The sequence below is a fragment of the Lutra lutra genome, chromosome 7, assembly GCF_902655055.1.
Source record: "Lutra lutra chromosome 7, mLutLut1.2, whole genome shotgun sequence".
NCBI lineage: Eukaryota > Metazoa > Chordata > Mammalia > Carnivora > Mustelidae > Lutra > Lutra lutra.
Window position 1 is genome coordinate 47,912,658 of NC_062284.1, and position 20,034 is coordinate 47,932,691.

Here is a 20,034-nt window from a genome sequence, read left to right on the forward strand (position 1 = left end):
GCAGTTTCCTGACTCCTGTGCCACATCTCTCACCACCTTCCACTCTTGCCTGTTTCATTTCCCTTCTGCTCTCTCAGGTGTGCTTATGGCCACAAAACGTGCTATACATTCAGTTTCTACCTTGTCACAGGACTATCATCAAAGGCAATATACTTTTTAAAAAGAGGAATTAATTGCTTTGAAAGGAAAAAAAGTTAACAGTGAAAAAGCCATGATCATAATGCTGAGAAGACCATACGAATCAGCTACCTTCAAGTAAAACAAAACGAACTCAAGTAATCCTGGATGTAGAAAGGATAATATGGTTCCATGGAGGCACCATCTTTCAAAATATAGGTGGTGGGTTAAAGCCACACAGTTAATTCACTCAACAGAGATGCAATTGGTATTTGTGTTTGTTTTTTGCAGATGATTTTGTTTTGTTGCACTTACCTTGCTAATTCCCCAACAACCTGTGTTTAGGTGCAGCACATACTAGTGGGCCCCGTTTAAAAAGGAAAGCACATCTCATACTAACTGGATGTATGAGTTTTCCTTCTGAAAGTCAGCTTTTCTTAGGGCCGGCTCCCAACAAACATAGACACTTAAGGAAAGTGCCTTTTGTGTAAAGTAACAGATGGCTGCATCTGGGAATTGCTAAAGTCTCAGGATCTAACCGTATACGCTGTTTGAAGCCCCGGGGGCAGAGGTCACCTCCTAACAAATTTGTGAAACACGCATCAAGTTTGTCTTAATGCTCTCGGGCTCCAGAGGCCACCCTGTCTAGGGAACGCTTCCTTGTTTTTACTTTTAAGTTATGCTATCTTATTCTTTATAAGTAATACTAAAATTTTTCTTCTATACAAGGTATATAGACAGTAAGATTTTTGTGGGGCCTACAACTAAATATCAGGGCCGTGTATGTTCTGTGGACATGACTAAGCTGACTCGCAAAATTAGCCTGGTCTCATATCGTTGCTGTGGCTGAGCATCAGCTTGGCCTCTGTGATTTCTGTTTTTCAGAGCAAAAGGGAAAGTATGAGTAATTGTAAAGCTTTTATTATCAGTAGGGACCCTTCTTCAAGAATGACAGCATCTCCTGCACTCCACATTTAAAAAAAAAAAAAAAGCCTGACAATTGGAGTGGCGTAGGAGTGCTTTGACGTAAGAGTCAGTGTTCTCCTATTCCGGATAAAAGTCCTAACCTATTGAAACTTCAAAAAACAGTGAAATTCGGAGCCTGGGTGGCTCAGTCGTTAAGTGGCTGCCCTTGGCTCAGGTCATGTCCTGGGATGGAGCCCTACCTTGCTCTCCCTGCTCGGCGGGACGTCTGCTTCTCCCTCTCCTGCTCCCCCTGCTTGGGTTCCCTCAGTCTCTGTGTCTCTCTCTGTCAGATAAATAAATAAAATCCTTAAAAATAAAAGTTTTTTTAAAAGCAGTGAAGTTGAACAGAAAGAGCACTTGTCATCAAGCTATAAATGTGGACAATGGGCAGTTCATTTCCCCTGAGGGATTTGCCTATGGTCCTTGGGTCCACTCTGTATGTTATGAATAGGCACAGCCTTGATGATCTTATGGTGTCTTTATGGCGAATGAAACCTGACATTCATTGAATCCTAGTATATGCCAAGTACTGGAATAAATACTATATAGAGAGTATCTCTAAGATTCACAACAATCTGGTGAGGTAGGTTTTATTATCCCCATTTTATAGATGACGAAAAAGGAAGTTCAGAGAATTGAAACTATTTGCCCAAAGTCTCACAAGACATGGCAGATGCAGGATCTGAGCCCAAGTCCATCTGCCAAAGCCCGAGATTTTTCCTCCTGTGCTACGTGGACACAATCACATGGGCCCACCTTTTCACCTACTCCATGCTTTTCCCACCAGGAGGCACGATGGAAGCGTACCCACCTGCAGAAAGTGTCACCAACCTGACGGTGGACATGCTGATTGAGCCCAATGGAGAAATCAGAGTGCTGTCCACAGGTGACCAGCTCCATGCAGAAGGCCCCTTCGTCTCTACTGGTACCACCATGCCTCAGACCTCAGTGGATCCCCAACTCCTCTGCTCTTTGTGCCTCAAGATTGGAAATGCTTGTAAAATGAAAAATGTGGTTGGTTACTTTTCTATAGATCTGGTGACATTTATTGATCCAACCACCCTGGAACAACAGGTAAGTTGATGCCTCGTGAAATACAAAATATGTAGACTCCATACCGTCTGCACCTAATCTACTGGGAGTATCAGCGTCTTGCTGAGACTCAGTGCTCCTCGGAGGAGCTGCCTCTGTAAATTCCGCATAGGGTCTGTGCCCAGGATCTTCTCGTTCGGGTACTGCTGGAATTTCAGTGACTAGAACTCATCCCACGTAGCTCATTCGATAGGGCCTCGATTCTGTCCACTAGGGTTCTGCCTGTGTCTTATCGTGAGACTATTTTATGCCATCCAGGGATTGAGCTTGTCTAAAACTTGTGCTTAAATAGAACGTCAGTCACTAGAAAGGGGTTAAGAGAGTCCTCGTTTCCATTCCTTTTCTTATCAGTAGTTCACCAGCTACTTAAGTTGTCCATTGTTTCTTCCTTAAAAATGTATTGGGATAGACATATTTCATCAATATAAAAAGGCCATAATAGTAATGTAATAAACATCCCATGCCCCCACTCAGCTTAAGAAATAAAGCGGTACCGATACTACCTCCAGTCCTGTATGCTTCTTGCCACTCGTAATGTGGCCCTTCCTCCTCCCAGAGGCAGCCACAGGCTTATAACTGGGCTCTGACTCCTTTCCACATCTTTAGGCTTTGATAACACACGGAGGAACCCATAAGCGATAGTTTCATTTTACTGTTTTAAAACTTTTTATAGATAACATACTATATGTTGTTATCATTGTATAACAGACTTTTATTTATTCAATATTTCATCTGTAAGATTCTTCATATGCACTTGTGTGGCTCTGACGTAGAATGGTCTAGATGACTTTAGCCTGTTTTGCTTTGCTTCTCACCACTCCCGCCAAAATTATAATGTTTAGATTCAGTATGACTTCACAGGACTCTGTTTTAAAAACGTTGAGTTCTACCTCTGTAAGTGCTGGGTGACCAGACCTCCATCAACAGGGTGAAATGGCCTCTGTCCTCCCTCTCCGCCCAACGTTGTAAATGCACTTTAGTTGTTTCATATTCATTATCCTCAGTTTTATGGGTCTCCATTTCATTCAGATGATGGTTTCAAAGTGAGAGTTTATGTTTTGGGCAGCGTTCAGCTTGCTCAATAATCATTTTCCATTTGCCTTCCTGGGCCCTTGATCATTTCTGCATTCCTTTCTCAGGCCCGCACATGGAGAGAGAAAGGACAAACTGAAGGGCATCCAGAAATCTACCTGGGGCGGAGGGAGGACAGAAACAATGCCCTCTGGTGGAAGAGCTGGTGGCAGGGAAGCAGGGAAGGCTTCCCTCCCCAAACATTTGTCATGAGAAAGGAGGATTCAATCTGTGATCCCTGGGGCAGTAGAAGGATGGAACTACGGGGACTGTTTCTTGTGGTTTTTATTTATTCAAGTTTGGTATGGGGAAAATGGCAGGGCAGGGAGAGGGATGTTCAAACACAGAGCTGGACCTCTCTCTGGGTTTACTAACCTTCTGGACTTCAGGGATTAAAGTCCCAACCTTACCTTGGCTGGTCCCATGTGCCCTGCTGGCCTTTTCTCACCTAACTCCCCTCTTTTTCTCTCTTCCAACCACACTGGCCTCTCTCAGTTCCCTTACTCATCATACTACTTCCTACCACAGGGCCTTTACATGCGCTGGCCCTCTGCCCAAAATGTTCTTGCCTCTTCTTTTTCACCTAGTAACCCCCTTTCCACCAATCAGATTTCAGCTCGAGCCATGCTTTCTTAGGGAAGGCTTCCCGACCTCCCTGACAAAGTCTAGTTTCCCTCTTTTGAATTCTTATATCACCGAGTACCTCTCCTTCCCCACCACTTTAGCTTACTTATAATTTTAAACGTATTTATATGATTATCTGATTACAGCTACCTCCCTCCGTAGACTGTAAGCTCCCCACTCAATTCTCTTTTTTGTACAAGGTCTCTTTTGCTCCCCACTCAATTCTCAGCAATATTTCTGCCCTGGTCCACAGCAGGTGTTCAGTAAATATGTGTTGAAGGAAGAACGGATGGAAGGAAGGAACAACAGATATTCTAGCAGATACTAGATGTGGTGCCAAGACTTTTAGAGAATGAATTCAGGCATCAACTTATGGATGAGATAAATAAATACTAACCCATGATTCTGTGATTTTATCATATTATGACCTCTCCTTGTCCCTTCCTGTTAATACCTGAATATACAGTTATTTGTGTTACAATTTTCAATAGAACAGCATTGGAAGAAGTGCTCAGTGATTACACCAAAGGGTGTTTTTACATTGGCAAGGGAAGTAGATTAGCTCAGTGTGAGTGTATATAGGTATATAGATATATATGTAAAATAATAAAATACACACAAATATACATAAAATGATATGATTATATATAATAAAAGTATGAATAATAAATACATAAGAATATATAAATAAATATATTAAATTTTTATTTATAATAAATGTAATGTATATAATGAAAATTTCTTTTGCAAAAATCACTGGAATACTCTAGCCATTTTGCAAGTACCATCACTTCAGAAAGCACCTTAGTTTCTTTCCTAGTTGGCAAGCTTTGTGTTATCAATGAAGATACTAGCGCATTATCATCTCATTTTTGCCAGTCTGATGGGGGGAAATGTTATCTTGTCTTCCTCAGTATTTCTTTGATTTTCAGTGATGATGCATATCTCATTTGTTGTATTTTAATGTATTTTGTCTTAATTCCCTTATCATATCTTTTATCCCACTTAAATTGGACTATAATGAAAATGTTGATTTGTGGAAGCTCTTTTTACATAAGCAACTCTTATCCTTTGTTATACAAGTTACAAATGCGCTCTTCTAGATTGTCATTTGTGGCTTTTCCTTCTTTTTTCCAGCCATGTTTCTCCATCATAAAATCATTATTTTTTCCTTTGTCATTGATTAGTAATATTTTGTAAAAAGGCGTTCCAAGAGTACACCAATATTTCATTCCTCGTCAAATTTCCGCCCATGAAACTTAGCAGCCACTGCCAACTTTCTCCTGAGTCCGCCATCATTGTGATAGTGGTAATTTTCTTTTTTTCTTTTAAGGGTTTTATTTATTTATTTGGCAGACAGAGATAACAAGTGGGCAGAGAGGCAGGCAGAGAGAGAGGAAGGGAAGCAGGCTCCCCACTGAGCAGAGAGCCCGATGTGGGACTCAATCCCAGGACCCTGAGATCATGACCTGAGCCGAAGGCAGAGGCTTAACCCACTGAGCCACCCAGGTGCCCCATATAGTGGTGACTTTCTATCATGCTTTCTATATTTATTAATTGGCAATATATTGCAAACAACAGTTTTTTCCTTTCCATCTTTCATTTATGTATATCTTCATATATGTAATTATACCAGTTTGAATGTGTCAGTTTCTACGTTCTTTAGTTGTATTTTGATGTTCTCAATATTTTGATGCTCAAAGTGTTCCAGATTTGACTACTGGGAGAACTTCAGGGTGACTCTTGTGTTCTTTGGACATGTCCCCATCATTCTTTGAGCATGTCTTACTTTCTATCACAAAGGGATGGTCCAGGTTCATCTTACATTCTCCCTGCCACGGACCTAGGATCAACCCAAGAGCCTTGGGTCCTTGCGGTGGAAGATGGTATTAAGATCTGGGCTTGGTATAGGCATTGCTACTGAAGTGTCACTGCTTCTAGTCGCTCTCAGTGGACAGAGCTCAGAAGTACATGTATTATATATGGATCATACACACACACACACAGACACACAAATGAATGTACCTATAACTATTCCTATATCTATCAGTGCGTATATATTTTAAATCCATGCATTTCTGCCAATATCTCTAATATCAATCCAGCACTTCAGGAATCTTTCTAGACTTCCCCTTTTCCACACTTAAAAATAAGTACCTTCTCCAACAGCGAGAAATCTGAGCCTCTTTACCCTCAATATATTATATGCTTCTTTGCTCGATTTATTTGTTTGTTCAGTGTACCAATCTCCCAACCAATTCTGCTGTCTTCTTCACCTGCCACATCTGTGCCCCACCCATGCACCTCCTGTACTTGGACACAGAACCCTGTCATTTGTGTTTTATTTGTAATACTCTTTGTCATACTAAAGTTTCAAATAGTCGAATCTAGCTCTTTTTTCTAAATTACTGTATTATTTTAATCTTATCTCTTTCTTTCTCTTAGCCTCAGTTTTCTCGGCTATGAAGTGAGTAGGTTTACTTATTTGACTTCTTAGAAAACTTTCCATTCAAAAATTATGTATTTCAATAATATTTTCATGGTACTTACTTTTGTGCTCAAAATTAATACTAAGAAGAAGAGGAATCTGCTTTTTAGAAATATCACAAGGACACGACCACAAAGGTTTACGTATGCATATGCTAACCAGCGCATTACTAAGGACAGCAAAAATTTTCTAACAGCCTAAATTCCAATAGTAGATAATTTGTTAAGCAAATTATGTTAGAGCAATAGAATTGAATGCTATGAAAACAATAGAAATCAGGTTTTTGAAGAATATTTGACAGGAAGCTATTTATAGCATAGTTGAAAGCTGGGGACACCTGGATGGCACAGCTGGTTAAGCATCTCACTTTTGATTTCGGCTCAGGTCATGATCTCAGCAGTGAGATCAGGTCTGTGTCAGGCTCTGCACTCAGTATGGAGTCACTTGAGATTCTCTCTCCCTCTGCCTCTCCTGCTCTCGCTCACTCTCTCTCTCTCTCTCTCAAATAAATCAATCTTTAAAAAAGGGCGGGGGGGGGGTGCCTGGGTGGCTCAGTTGGTTAAGCAACTGCCTTCAGCTCAGGTCACGATCCCAGAGTCCCGGGATCAAGTCCTGCATCGGGCTCCCAGCTCCATGGGGAGTCTGCTTCTCCCTCTGACCTTCTCGCCTCTCGTGCTCTCTCTCGCTGTCTCTCTCTCAAATAAATAAAATCTTAAAAAAAAAAAAAGAATAGTTGGAAGGTGAAATGTAGGTTACAAAACAAGACATGAAACATGATACCCATTCTATAAAAAGAAAAAACACATATATGCAGAACAAAGAAGAACCAAAAGAAATATACTAAGAAGCTACAAGTCATTCTTTCTGGATTGGAGGACTGAGGGTGTAGTAGGCAGAGCAATGGCCCCCAAAGAGGACCACGTTCTAAGCCCTGAAGTCTGTGAATGTCACCATATGCAGTAACATGTGTATGTGATGAACTTGAGGATCTTGAGAGGGGAAGATCAGCCCGGACTATGCAGGTGGCCCATGTAACCCCAGGGGTTCTACTAGCTTTGAAAATAGAGGAAGTGACCGTGAGCCGGGGAATGCAGAGAGCCTCCAGAAGACAGACAAGGCAAGGAAGCAGATGCTCCCAAGAACCTCCAGGAGGAATAAAGCCCTGCTGACACCTTGGTTTTAGCCCAGTGAGGCTTCTGACTTCCGACCCTTTAAGCAACTAAGTTTATGGCAACTTATTACAGCAGCAATAGAAAACTAATACAGAGTGATTTCTATTTTGTTCTTTGGGCTTTCTGCATTTGCATTTTCAAAAGTAAGCATTATTATATTTGTAATCAGAAAAAATATGTGAATAATGATCATCACAAATTTGTATAGAATGTAATAGCTTACAAAGCACTTTCACAGACATGCCCTTACAGACACATATGTCCTGCAACAGACGTAAGAGGCAGAAAACTGAGGTGACAGCATCCATCACACATTTTTGCTCTCTGGTCCGAGCTGAGCCCCCATAACTTACCATGGTAAAAGCAAAAAGGACTGAGAGCCAGAAAAAAGAGACATAAAATGACAGTGTTACACCAACAACAGGCCCACAATTGTGAATCAGCTTCAGATAAGAGTGTGGAAATTCCTGTTCAGCTTTAAGGAGACGAGAGTGAGGTTCTAAGGTAGTAAAACGAAGGAAAAGTTTTGGAAATATAGCCATATTTAAATATTTAGAACATCCGCCAGAACACAGGGTCATTGGGAATAAAAGAAAAAAGGGCCAGTAAATAAGTCACAGGGATATAAAGTACAGAATAGGGAATACAGTCGATAACATTATAATAACTTGGTATAGTGACAGATGGTGACCAGGCTTATCACAGTGAGCATGTAGCAATGTATATAATGTAGATCTTGTACACCTGAAACTAATATAGTATCATATGCCAACTATATTTCAATTTAAAAAAAAAAAAAAAAGGAAAAAGGCTAGTCCCTGGGTTTTGGAGGTGGTAGGAGCATAGTACAAAGCCATGCCTGCCAGTGGCTTTGTGTCCAAGACTCCAGGACCCTGGGCATGGGGACATTCCAGGCTCTCTGAGACTCCATGCAGAATACACAGAGCTACAAGGTAGCCACGTTGGAAATCTGGCCTTCCCACCTGAGGATGAGAGGAGGGGCTGTGTGCCATATTACCATGGAGGGATCCAATCCTTAAACAAAGAGCAGCAACTATTACCCTTATAGGACCTGGAACCAGGGTCTTCGATGGGCAGTATCCACTGGGTTCCAGGAGGGACATGAAATATCTACCAAAGGCTTCAGATTGAGGACAGACTGACATGTTCATTAAACAAATACTTTCCAAGGGCTTACTCTGGCCCTATGCTAGCAGCTGAAGGAACAGAGATATAAACAAGGTCTGTTCCCTGTCATGAGGAAGCTAATTTCATTCGCATCCATCACCTAATTTCATTGGATACACACACATACACACACAATTGTTTTTTACTCTTCCTGGTTCCTAGGCATTAATATTGCCTTCGTGAGATTTGTAAATCCTCTAGAAGATACACTTGACCTTGCATTTTTTACCTCTTCTTGATATCTAACATAATGATAGTCGCCTGATAGCCAGTTGATTGATGGACTCTTGGAGCTTTTAGACTATCCAGGTCCGTTGAGCTTACTTACTCACTTCTGGGAAATTCTAAAATAAAGAGCTAGTATTTACTGAGCGTCTATTATGTACAAGCCATTTTAGTAGGTGCTACAAAGGCTGCAAAGATGCAAAAGAAGTGGAGTCCTGTCCTTAGGGAGTTCACAATCTAGTAGGGCAGGCAGACTTGAAAAATGAATTACAAATAAAAACCTAAGTGACAACAACACAGAACAATAAAAGAGACATCAAAAAGGTAATGTCAGTTTAATAGCCTTCTGTTTGGAGCAATCAAGAAAGGTCTGTACAGAGTAGGTGGGATTTGAGCTGAAAGATAATTAGGATTTGAAGGAAGATAAGAAAGAGTGCGGTCCAAGTGGGAAAGATACTGTGAAGGTTGGGGGTAGAAAAGCACAAACACATAGGTGTAAAAGTGAGGATCTAAATTTCACAAATATCGTATCTGACTTGCCTCTTACAAATATGCATTTATATATCACTCTCCGATTCCTTTTTTTTCTAGAAAGTGGCTTAACAGATCAGTGAAGATGCTTTCTGCTAAAATTTCCAGATTAAAAACTTGCTGGCTTTTAAATAACCATGACCTTTTAAAGTAACCATCTCTGTTGTGATCACTGATAGTTATTACTTCCTTACAAAAGGGAAAGGAAGGGTCACCCAGGTGGCCTAGTGAGTTAAGAATCCAACTCTTAACTTTGGGCGGGGTCACCGTCTCAGGGTTGTGGCCCATGTGGGGCTCTGTGCTCAGCAGGGAGTCGGCTAGTGACTCTCTCTCCCTTTCCCTCTGCCCCTTCCATCCTCCTAAAATAAATAAATAAATCTTAAAAAAAAAAAAAAAAAGAAAGGAAATCCAATGTTTAAGAAAAGAGTTTAGATGAAAAACGGCCTCAAGCAACTAGTCAGGGCCCTTCCCAGATACAAAAGGTAGCCACAGAAGGAAGTGGGACTTGTTGCCAGTGCAAATTGTGAGGAAAGACAAAAAGGGAGACCCTGACGTCGTCTATCAGAGAATATCCCACGCATTCTGAAAACTGTCCCTAAGGCAGTCTCATACAAATATATCAGTCCAAAAGACGAAAAAAAGAGATAGCTGAAAATATTTTCATCGTGACGGGTAACGGGTTTTGTCCCCAATCTGTCCATTAGCCAGCTGTGGGACTTCAGATAGCTCACTGGACCTCTCGGGGCCTCGTGTTTCTCCTTGACAAATGGTGAGTTCCTGCCCTCCTTCACACAGGATATTCCGAGAGGCTGAGCCGATATAAGGTGCTGTTCTTATTAAATCAAACGGCATAATCACATGTAAAACTGTCACTCGAGCCTCAGCAGGTTCTCAAATTGTGAATGGAATCTGAATGGAATTAGCATTATTTTTAAAAGTCAGTGAGCATTATCATCATCTCAAAGTGATATATAAACATCAAAAATGAATATATTTATTTCAGAGAATAGAAAAACTGAAGTCTACAGAAACACTGTAATTCCTTCTTATTCATTGCTGTATACCCAGCACCCAGCACTGTGTCTAGCATGTAATAGCTCCACAGAAAATATCCATTAAATGAATGAATGAATACTTCTCCCCGAGTCTCCCTCTAGTACTCTCATTTGCAAGATCTCCCTATCTCTGTTTTCAAGATATACAAGGTATTCACCAAGGGACCTCAATGAGATTTACTTTTTCTCTTCAGGGAAGGTATTTTATTTATATATAAGAAGGTTAAGAGTTTATATCTAAATTAAAATTTAATAGGCCTTTGGTATAAACAGCAGTGCCTATTATTCAGTGTTTTTTAATGCTATAATAGGCACACTGTTAATCACAAGTTAATACCCAGTGAAGGGAAAATAGATCCCAAAGGGTTTTGAAGCATTAAAGTAAAAGACCTGTCCCTTTAAAAGGTCTGCATCTTCATGTCAGTAAAAGAGACCTGTAATATACAGGTAATGATGATGATGGTGATGATGATGATGATGATGGCGGCTTCTACAGAAAGCACAAAGGCAATGATGACTGTAAATTTTACAGTAAAATTATAATTCCATTTCTTAACACTGGTAGTGCAGGTAAACTAGTGGCCAATTTTGCGATATATAATAATACCATTGCGACTGTCCTTTCATGTTGGGTTAGCCCCCTTATGCTGTAAACCCTAACCTTTAGAAAGATTGAATCCAAGCCTGAGCATCAGCTCTTGGGTAGAACTTTGGTTGGTCTACATATAAGAGACCCAGTTCCTCTGTTTATATCCGGTTGTCCCACCCAGGACTTCGGACGTCCACTCTCACCATGAAGATCCTTGCTTCCTTCCAAAGGAAGCCCAGACACTTCTCTGCAGACTTTGAGGTCTTTAACTTTAATCATCAGAAACACTGCCAAAGGAGGGCAAATCCAGGCACTCACACTGCATCCCGCACATCTCAGGAGGTACCATAGCTCTTCAGGACTCAGGAGGGCAGCAGGTAGGAGCAAAGGAAAGGCTTCTTGCTAATGCTAAGAAAGACCAGAAGATTCTCCACATCCATGTGTTTAACAGCTTGTCCACCAGCATCACGAAACTAAAGCTGTCACCTGTGGTCAAGACTTATCATGTGGTAAATTTTCCCTTTCGAAGTTGTCCTTAACATTCATTTTAACTTAATTTTACCTGTATGATAATGTTGGGTTGATGAAATACAAGGTAATTTGCTCTAGGCCTTAACCTATTTCTTAAAACTGAATCCTGAATCTTCCCCTGCCCACTACGCAGCGCTAATTGCTTTTCTCATTGATCATGTCCCAAAGTACTCTCCAAGACGAGCAAGCTGACCTGCTTGGTGGCATCCACGTTCAATAAATGCATTCTCATCCTGCCTCCCACATGCCCCCTTCATTCCTATAGCTTGCCCTTCCTTTCTTTTCTGTCTATATAGAACCTTTCTTTTCTGTCTATATACAACTTTCCTTCTTTCAAAATGTTTCAAAATTCAACTCCTCTTGGAAACCCGCCTTAACTAATTCCCCTTCAATTGTTACATCATTCTCTAGCCTTTCAGAGCACAGGTACAGTATTGATGGCCAGAGTAATCATTAATGATAATATTATTTATTGAATTTTTGTCACATGCCAGACACTCTGTTATATATTTTACATGTAGTATTCCTAAGCCTCACACCCTGAGAAGTGGGTATGATTATCATCCCAAATTTACAGATGAGGAACCTGAGGCTAGAGTGACGTGTTCAAGGTCACACAGCTACAAAGTGGCAGACCCGGGATGCAAACCTTGACTTAGCTGGCTGACGAGACTATGTTCTTTCTCTCAAGGCAGATGCTCACAGTGGTACTGCACTGAATTGATGGTGACTTTCTTTGTAAGTCTCTCCCCCTCCTCAACCACCATCACCAAAGAAAATGTATGTTTCTCTTGTATATCCTCAATATGCTTGTTGAATTGAGTTGAACAGCTTAAAGCCAGAAAACACATCTCCTATTTTTTTTAAATATATTCCATCCTTGTGCTCTGCACATAAGGTAATCATTAAATGTTAATGACTAAGCGAAATGGAATAAAATCAGTGTTGTGGTAGCCATTTTTAAGCTTTAAGAGTTTAAATGAGCAAGCCCATACACAGCACCACAGCTGGGAGCGCCATATTGCCATTAAGCCAGAAGGTGGATTCGCGGGATGGGAACATTTGAAAACAGACACCACAAGAATGGTTAAGTCAGTTTTCCAAACCACTTTCTACAAGTAGCTACTGCTTTTCCTCCCATAATAATTTCACAATGATTAGCCTGCTAGGTGAGAAATCCCAGGCAAAAACCTGAGTCTCAGAAGAGTTTAGAATGACTGCTAAGTATTGGGCCCAAATTGGACGTGATATGAACAACAGGTAGAGTCATTCCAATCTAGCCAGTCAAAATGTAGGAGAACTGCCATCTAGATTTCCATTACAGGCTTCATCTTTCAGGGTAAATGCCTTTGTTCTTATCATGAGATTCATGAAATGCAATCTCACATTCCAACACATATGGATATCAAAATGTGTATTTGGTGAGGAATAGTGTCTTATGCTACCAATTTCTGCTTCCCTTTGCTTTCTTTGCTCATAGCACAAAATTTCCTACTTTTTTGCCAAAACCTTACTATGTAGCTTTTTAACTTAATTAAATATATAGGCAATTACTGACACCATCTGTCTTCATAGAAAAAGAACAAGAAGTGACACAAAAGACTAGCATTCTAAAGGGAATATTTAGCAAACAAAATCTCCTAGCTCCACTATAGTGATACTTATCTTTAGAAGCCCTTATGTTATTTTAAATCATTTATGTTTCTTAGAAATAATGAATTAGAGCTATACTTAAAATGGGGTGGTGTTGGGATGATTTTTTAAAAAGAAAATATCAAGTAATCCATTGCTTTTTCAGTAAAACAAAAACTTAAGCACGCCGTTGAACATCTGTTACCAGTACAGTCTAACACAGCACTTAAAATCCTTTAAAATCCCTGAAAACCTTTATAAAGTTACATGAATCTTTTGCATAAATAGAACTGTTTTAACAATATGTATATTCCTTTAAACATATATTTTGCTTTCTTAAACATAAGATTCACTGTGTTGCCTATTGTTCCAGGCCCTCATAAATATATAAATGGAATAGCTCTACTTCTTGGTTAGAGTGGGTCTTCCCCTAGCATGCCCCCTCCCTAGCCCAGACTAGAGTACCTACTTATTTGTGTCTGACTGTTTAACCTTTTGTGATGTCTCTCCACAAATGTCTTAATACGTACATGATATCAAACCAACCCAGTGAAACTTGGTCAGGCTGTTGGGAACCGATACAAAATACAAGTCCAAATAAAATAACAAAATTCAGCCCCCATAGGGAGAGAATAGTCAGGAAATACAAAGGAATTCCAGAGACAAGGCACATGTGGCTCCAAGAAGAACATGGAAAATGGCCATTACCACCAAGGACAACCGTGTTCTCCTACATTAATTCCCTGAACTGGAAGAGCAGGTGTTCGAACCCCTTGGGGCAGCAACTGAGTGCCCTATATAAATAGAAGGGTACAGAACGAAGAGACATCAATAAAGAGGCTCAGTAGAAAGAGGCATTTTTTCAAAGAAATACTCATAAAACTTCTACTCATATTAGAGACTTATGGTATACCAAAGAATACGCTACCTCAGATTTGGGGGGAGAAGCATCAATGCATATATTTTGTATTTTTTTGATTCACTTGTTGATGAGGGAAATATGAAGAAATGAATTCTACAATTATTTTCCACAAATTGCTTGAAGATCACAGAACACACTTAATCAAATATAAGTAGAGCCAAAACTAAAAATTTACACTTATTTGCCATGAACAGTCTGGTGCGTTCTCCTGAGCATAAGCTATATATTAAGAAAGAGTGCCTTGAATTTCAGAAGAGATGAGGGGAAGGAGAGAGGAGAGGAGGAGGAAGGAGGGAATGATCTCCCTCGATGCTGTTCCTTTCATTTGTTAGAAACTGAACCTAGGGACAAATGGTGTCAGAGGGGGTCAGTTAAAAGCAGCCTCTGGGGGGAAGCTCAGTGGAACAGAGGTCTGAAATAGCAGCAGAGCCCTGACAGGTAAGCTAGGACTGAGGAACACTTACTCAGGTGAAACTACAGGGTGATTTTCAGTCAGCAGCTACTTGACTGGAATTTTTCCCAAGGCCCTAAACCTCCACCCGTACATTTCTGGAAAGTGCCACAGGACTTTCATTGATCACAGGTAGGAACCCTGGCTTTCTGCCTACAAAGAAGGACAATATTTCTTTGTCTTTATACAGCTCCTTTATTATAGGCTCTCAAAGTGCTTTACAGACAAATAATGGGGACAGTGAGGCAGAAAGGTGTTAAGTGGCTTGCCCAAAGTCCCACAGTAAATCACAGGCCTTCCTCTGGATTCAGAACCACCTCATAAGTAGTGGAGTTTCTAGGAGTGACTGCTGGCATCGTGGTGCTCTCTCACAGCCTACCAAGCATTTGTTTACCTCCCAGGCCGAGAGAAATTTTCAAGATCAAGGGTGGGAGAGAGCCTGGACATCAGAGTACGGCAAACCTAGATCGTAATCCTAGCCTCGCTGCTTAGCTGTGAAACTTGGCACGTTTCTGGGTTCTTTGAGCCTTCACTTCTTCTTCTATAAAACGTGGATGTTAGTACTTACCTCACAAGGTGGTTGTGAGGATGACATAAGAAAACACAAAAGTGTATTGTGCATTGTAGACCCTTAACACACATTAATTTCCCTTCCTTTTTACTTCCCCAGTCTGTCTCCTAAAGTCTATCCTCCACATGGTCAAATAGGCAGCTTTCTAAACACTGCCGCTATCAAAAAAAGATGGCATATTGGCATGGTGGGGTGCTGAACCTTTCAAATGCCAGAGTCTATAGAAAACAAAGGCAAAGTCATGGAATTCAGAGCCAGCTCGCAGGATAACCAAATCCGAAAGGTTTCGTGATGACAAACATGTTGCCTGGCACTCAGCCCTCAGGAGGTACTGGATTATTAGATTAACTTGATGGGGATGAGGAAGTGTCCCTGGGGAGCCCCACGTCGCAGAAGGCAGGCTGAGGTGCTGGGAGGGCCCTGGAATGAGCAACAGAAGGGAAGAAGTGGACACGTCTCAGAGTTTTCCCATGTCACGTGCCCACTTGCTTGACTGGCCCTGCCTCTCTTCTGGATCTGACCATGACCAGCCCCACTTAGTCTGAGAGCTGGTACGAAATGAAGGTCTGCAGTGGGGAGGAGACAGAAGTGCACTGCATTTTAGAAAAATGGCACTGTGTCCTCAGAGCTGACTGAGTCTCTTCGACATAAGCTAAGACGTTATCCCCTCCAGCCTACAACTGCTCATTGGGCCGAGGCATGAACCCTTGCCACCCACTATGTTGCTTTAGTGTAGGAAGCAGATAATTTTCACCCACATCTGGACAAGCTGTTTGAGGTAGAGACTTGCATATCTCGGATAAATTGAGAGGACAGTTTGGAAGGTGGTTTGTCACAGGCTTCCTCATCCCATCATTACTGACACCCTCAACTAGATCCCGACAAGTAGCCATACAAGTTGTGCAGGCATCCTTCCAAGAACGGGTCTCCTGAAGACCGGATTCTGGGTGTCATGTGTGTGTATAACCGCTTTCCTGAGATATCCTTGCCCGTAAAACTCACCTTTTTAAAGTGTGCGCTGCAGTGGTTTCTAAGTACATTCAGAGTCATACCATCATCATCACTACCTAGTTTTAGACAATTTCCCTTACCACTAAAAAGACATCCTGAAACCCATGAAGAATCATTTCCCATGCCCTCTCTTCCCCAGCCACTGGAAACAATTTTCCGCCTCCATGGATTTCCCTGTTCTGGACATTCCATATAAATAGGTCATCCAGTAGGCAGTCCTTTGTGACTGGCTTCTTTCACTTAACATAATGTTTTCAAGGTTCATCCATGTCATAGCAGATATGAGGGCTTCGTTCCTTTTAATGGCCTAAAAAATATCCCATTGTATGGACAGACCACATTTTGTTCATCTGTTCATCAGATGGACATCTGGGTTGCTTCCACCTTTTGACTGGTATGAGTAAGTAGTGTTGCTGCGAACATTCGTGTGCAAGTTTTTGTGCGAATGCATGCTTTCATTTCTGGTTATACACCTAGGAGTAGAATCGATGGGTCTTTTGGCTACCATAAGTTTAACTTTTTGAGAAAGTGCTTACCTGTTTTTTTTTTTTTTTTTCAAAGTGGCTGTGCCATTTTACAATCTTGCTAGCAATGTATAGGGCTTCCAATTTCTCTGTATCTTTGCCAACACTTGTTACTGTCTTTTTATTTCAGCCATCCTTATGGGTTTGATGCGGTATCTCTCTTGTCTGTGTTTTAAAGGGAAGATTTTTTTTTCCCTTGTGTTATTTATTATTGAGTAATCCAACAATGAGTTATTGCACACACTTATATCAAGAGTGCTGCGGTAGGTATTAGGTCGGATGCAAATACGAGTGAGAGGAGTCCCTGCTTTCGGTCTAATTCTCCTCTCTAGGATTTTCCCAAAAGTAAACAAACTTGCCTTGGACTTGCAGTCAAGGGCTCTGAGCTCTGATCTGAATTCTGCTCCTGACCAGGTCTCTTCTCTTCTTACAGCCTCAAGCCTAGAGTTTAAGGGGGCTGGACTAGACCAAGTTCAAGGCCATAGCTCTCACTGCCTTTGCTTCTTGCCTACATATTCTGTAACAGAGGTGGTTCTTTTAAAAAAAAAAATTCCGATGTGCTGCAAATGTCAAGGAAACTGAGAAAGACAGGCGAACTCTACTGCTAACTCATTGCCCTCACGGGCCCAGCGTGGTGTGCTCATCTTCATCTCCCTTTACACCACAGCCTTCTGTGTCCCCATGACCAGGCACAGGGATCCTCCCCAGTGAGAGCTACCAAGCAGGAGCCTTCTGCTTTGAAAACCTACACAAAAGCCTTTTGGAGATTATTTGTAGTAACTTTAAAGGAATACTTCTCAACTAAGCAAATTATTCACCATCTCTGACATTTATAGCATGAAAATTAAAGGAGGAGAATATCTATCTGCAGTATGAGATTATTATATTGAATTGCCATGGAAGAAGCATATACAATTACTAGTCCTAGAAACCTGTAATCGGTTATAAAAATTGGGTTTTCGTGTTTATTATAGTTTAGTGCCTAGTGTCAAAATAAGAAAATGGCCTTCTAAAAATTCATGATTAAAAAAAAATAAGGAAATACTGAAAAAGAAAAAAGAAATGAGTATGTAATTCTGTACCTTAATACAAATATTAGTTAGGCCATCAGTCTTAAAAGTAATCGAGGAAGGATCATAAATGTATAGAAGTAGTGGAAGTAACTTGGAAAAGGAAGCAGAAAAGGCAAGCATATATTAAAATGTTGGGTTTTTAACAAAAGTGAAAAACATCCACAGAGTTGCTGATGGTACAGGTGTAAGTGTCAGTATTTTCCATTTTGGATCCTTACACACCCTGAAAGAACTTGCGAAGTCACAGAGAAGCTTCTGGCACCACAAACTGGACTATTAATGCTGAGGACTAGGTGTCATGGAAAGCGCTGGACCACAACTCCGGAAACCTGGGCTTTGGTCCCAGCTCTTCCTCTGAGGGACCTCATTCAGTGCCTTCACCTTCCAGAGTCTCATCCATAAAATGGGGATGTGGGAATGATGGAGGTCGTTTTAGGTCTGCGGGACAGAATTGGTTAAGACCTCTCTGGGCCCTGAGTATTTTTTGCTTCAGAGAGCCCATCACCCTATGTCTTAGTAAATGTATTAAAATGTGCTCTCATGGAATAGGATTTAGATATAACTGTATGAGCTGTGTTCCATTTAACCAACATATTGAATTTCATCTATATTTTTAAAAACATTTATGGTTACTTTGTAGTTTTCCTTTTATATTTGCAAACCAGTAACTCCCCCCCCACCCCAGAGTCCAAATATTTTGAAGGCCTTTGGAAATCATGGAGGCCCTAGGCATGGTGGACTACTGGGCCCTGAGCATTAAGTGTCAGGGCCCAGATTTTCTGCTGCCTCTGGCCTCACAGACTCTAAATGCCCCATATAAGGCAGTCTCCAGGGTGGGCGGAACATAAATTGGATGCTGTAGTTGCTGGGAGACAGCCTGTGGTTTAAACTGTGGCCAGAAGGATAAACAGGATCAATAGGGACAGAAGGGAAGGCCTCCAAGATGAATACGGAGAGTCTCAATTTTTGATAAGGGCCCCAGGGTGACTGCCCCATTCCTAGCAACAACCGCTCTCCTTAGCCTCTCCAAGAGACTGGGCCATCCCAGCAGCTGCCACTAGGTGGCAACATGCCAAGACGCTGCAGTCCCCTCTGCCTTCCTATTCATTTTTTAAAATATAATACAAACGATTCTTACCAAATATCATCATCACATTGATATTTTACCAACTGAAAATTCTTAGAGTGCACTGTGCCATCTCTTTAAAATCAAGTAGCATGCATGGTGTTTACACCGGGGAACTCCGCGCTGCCTGCTGACGGTCAACACGGGAAGAGGTATCTCTTAGTAGCTCCCTAAGGCAGTACAGTCTCTGCAGCCAGGATTCTCTAGCCTGTTTTTAACAGCATCTGAGAAGAGGTAAAAGTCCTCCCCATCTCTGAGGAGCAGGCACAAACACTGAAGTCAAGAGCCAAGCAAGTGAGTTCTTATGCCTGTCCTGGCAGAGACACAGGGAAGAAGTCAGGGTCCAAACGGATTTGAGTCGGCCAGACCCCACAGTAATAGACTCACAGAGTTTCTCCTGTAGTCCCTAGACCCTCACAATATGCCTCAGAGACAGAGACCATTGCAGATAGGTCTGCGTTAACATGCAAGGAAGCTGAGGCCCAGAAAGAAGAAAGTTAAGGTCACACAGCAAAGGGCCTGGCCAACACTCCCAGCGAGGTCCAGCACTCTGGTCCAGTGCTCTTGCCATTCCAGCAAGGCCACCAGCCACCCTCAAGGCATAGGTCCCTCCAATCTCCACTACCCTCAAGGGGCAGTCACTTCTTTCCTCTACCAAGCTGCCTCTAACCTTCTCAAGCCTAAACACGGTGAGAAGCATGTGCCCTAGGGAAGGCTCCATGTCCTGTAGGTCATGTAGACTAAGGTCTGTAGACCTTGCCTCTCCTCAAACAAGGATGGCCTTGAGCCCAAGGCCCAAAAGTGATAGCAGAGAAAAAGATGCCTCCCTAGCAGGGATGGATTCTGCTTTATCCCTATACCCTAGCCAAGCATATCCTCCTGCTTTTACAGCCAAGAAGGGAGAAAACATACCTGAGATCTCATCCCTTCCTCCGAAACATATTCAACAAAAGCATCTCAAACTCGACACGCCCAAACCTGAAATCTTGATTTTACCCTTGAAACTATTCCTCTAGTAGTCTACCCCACTCAGAACATAGTAATTTCATCCTTTCATGTTCTCAGGGCAAAGGTC

At 41.6% G+C, this 20,034-nt stretch overlaps 1 protein-coding gene across 6 annotated transcripts in view; it reads left to right on the forward strand.

The window, feature by feature from the left end:
* The window catches only part of IQCH (IQ motif containing H), a 189,211-nt gene that overhangs the window by 134,783 nt on the left and 34,394 nt on the right, over positions 1–20,034 (forward strand). For all 6 annotated transcript variants that reach the window (XM_047738468.1, XM_047738469.1, XM_047738470.1 and 3 more), the window contains one exon: positions 1,871–2,157. In XM_047738468.1, the coding sequence (XP_047594424.1) occupies positions 1,871–2,157 (287 nt within the window). The remainder of the gene's footprint in view (positions 1–1,870; positions 2,158–20,034) is intronic.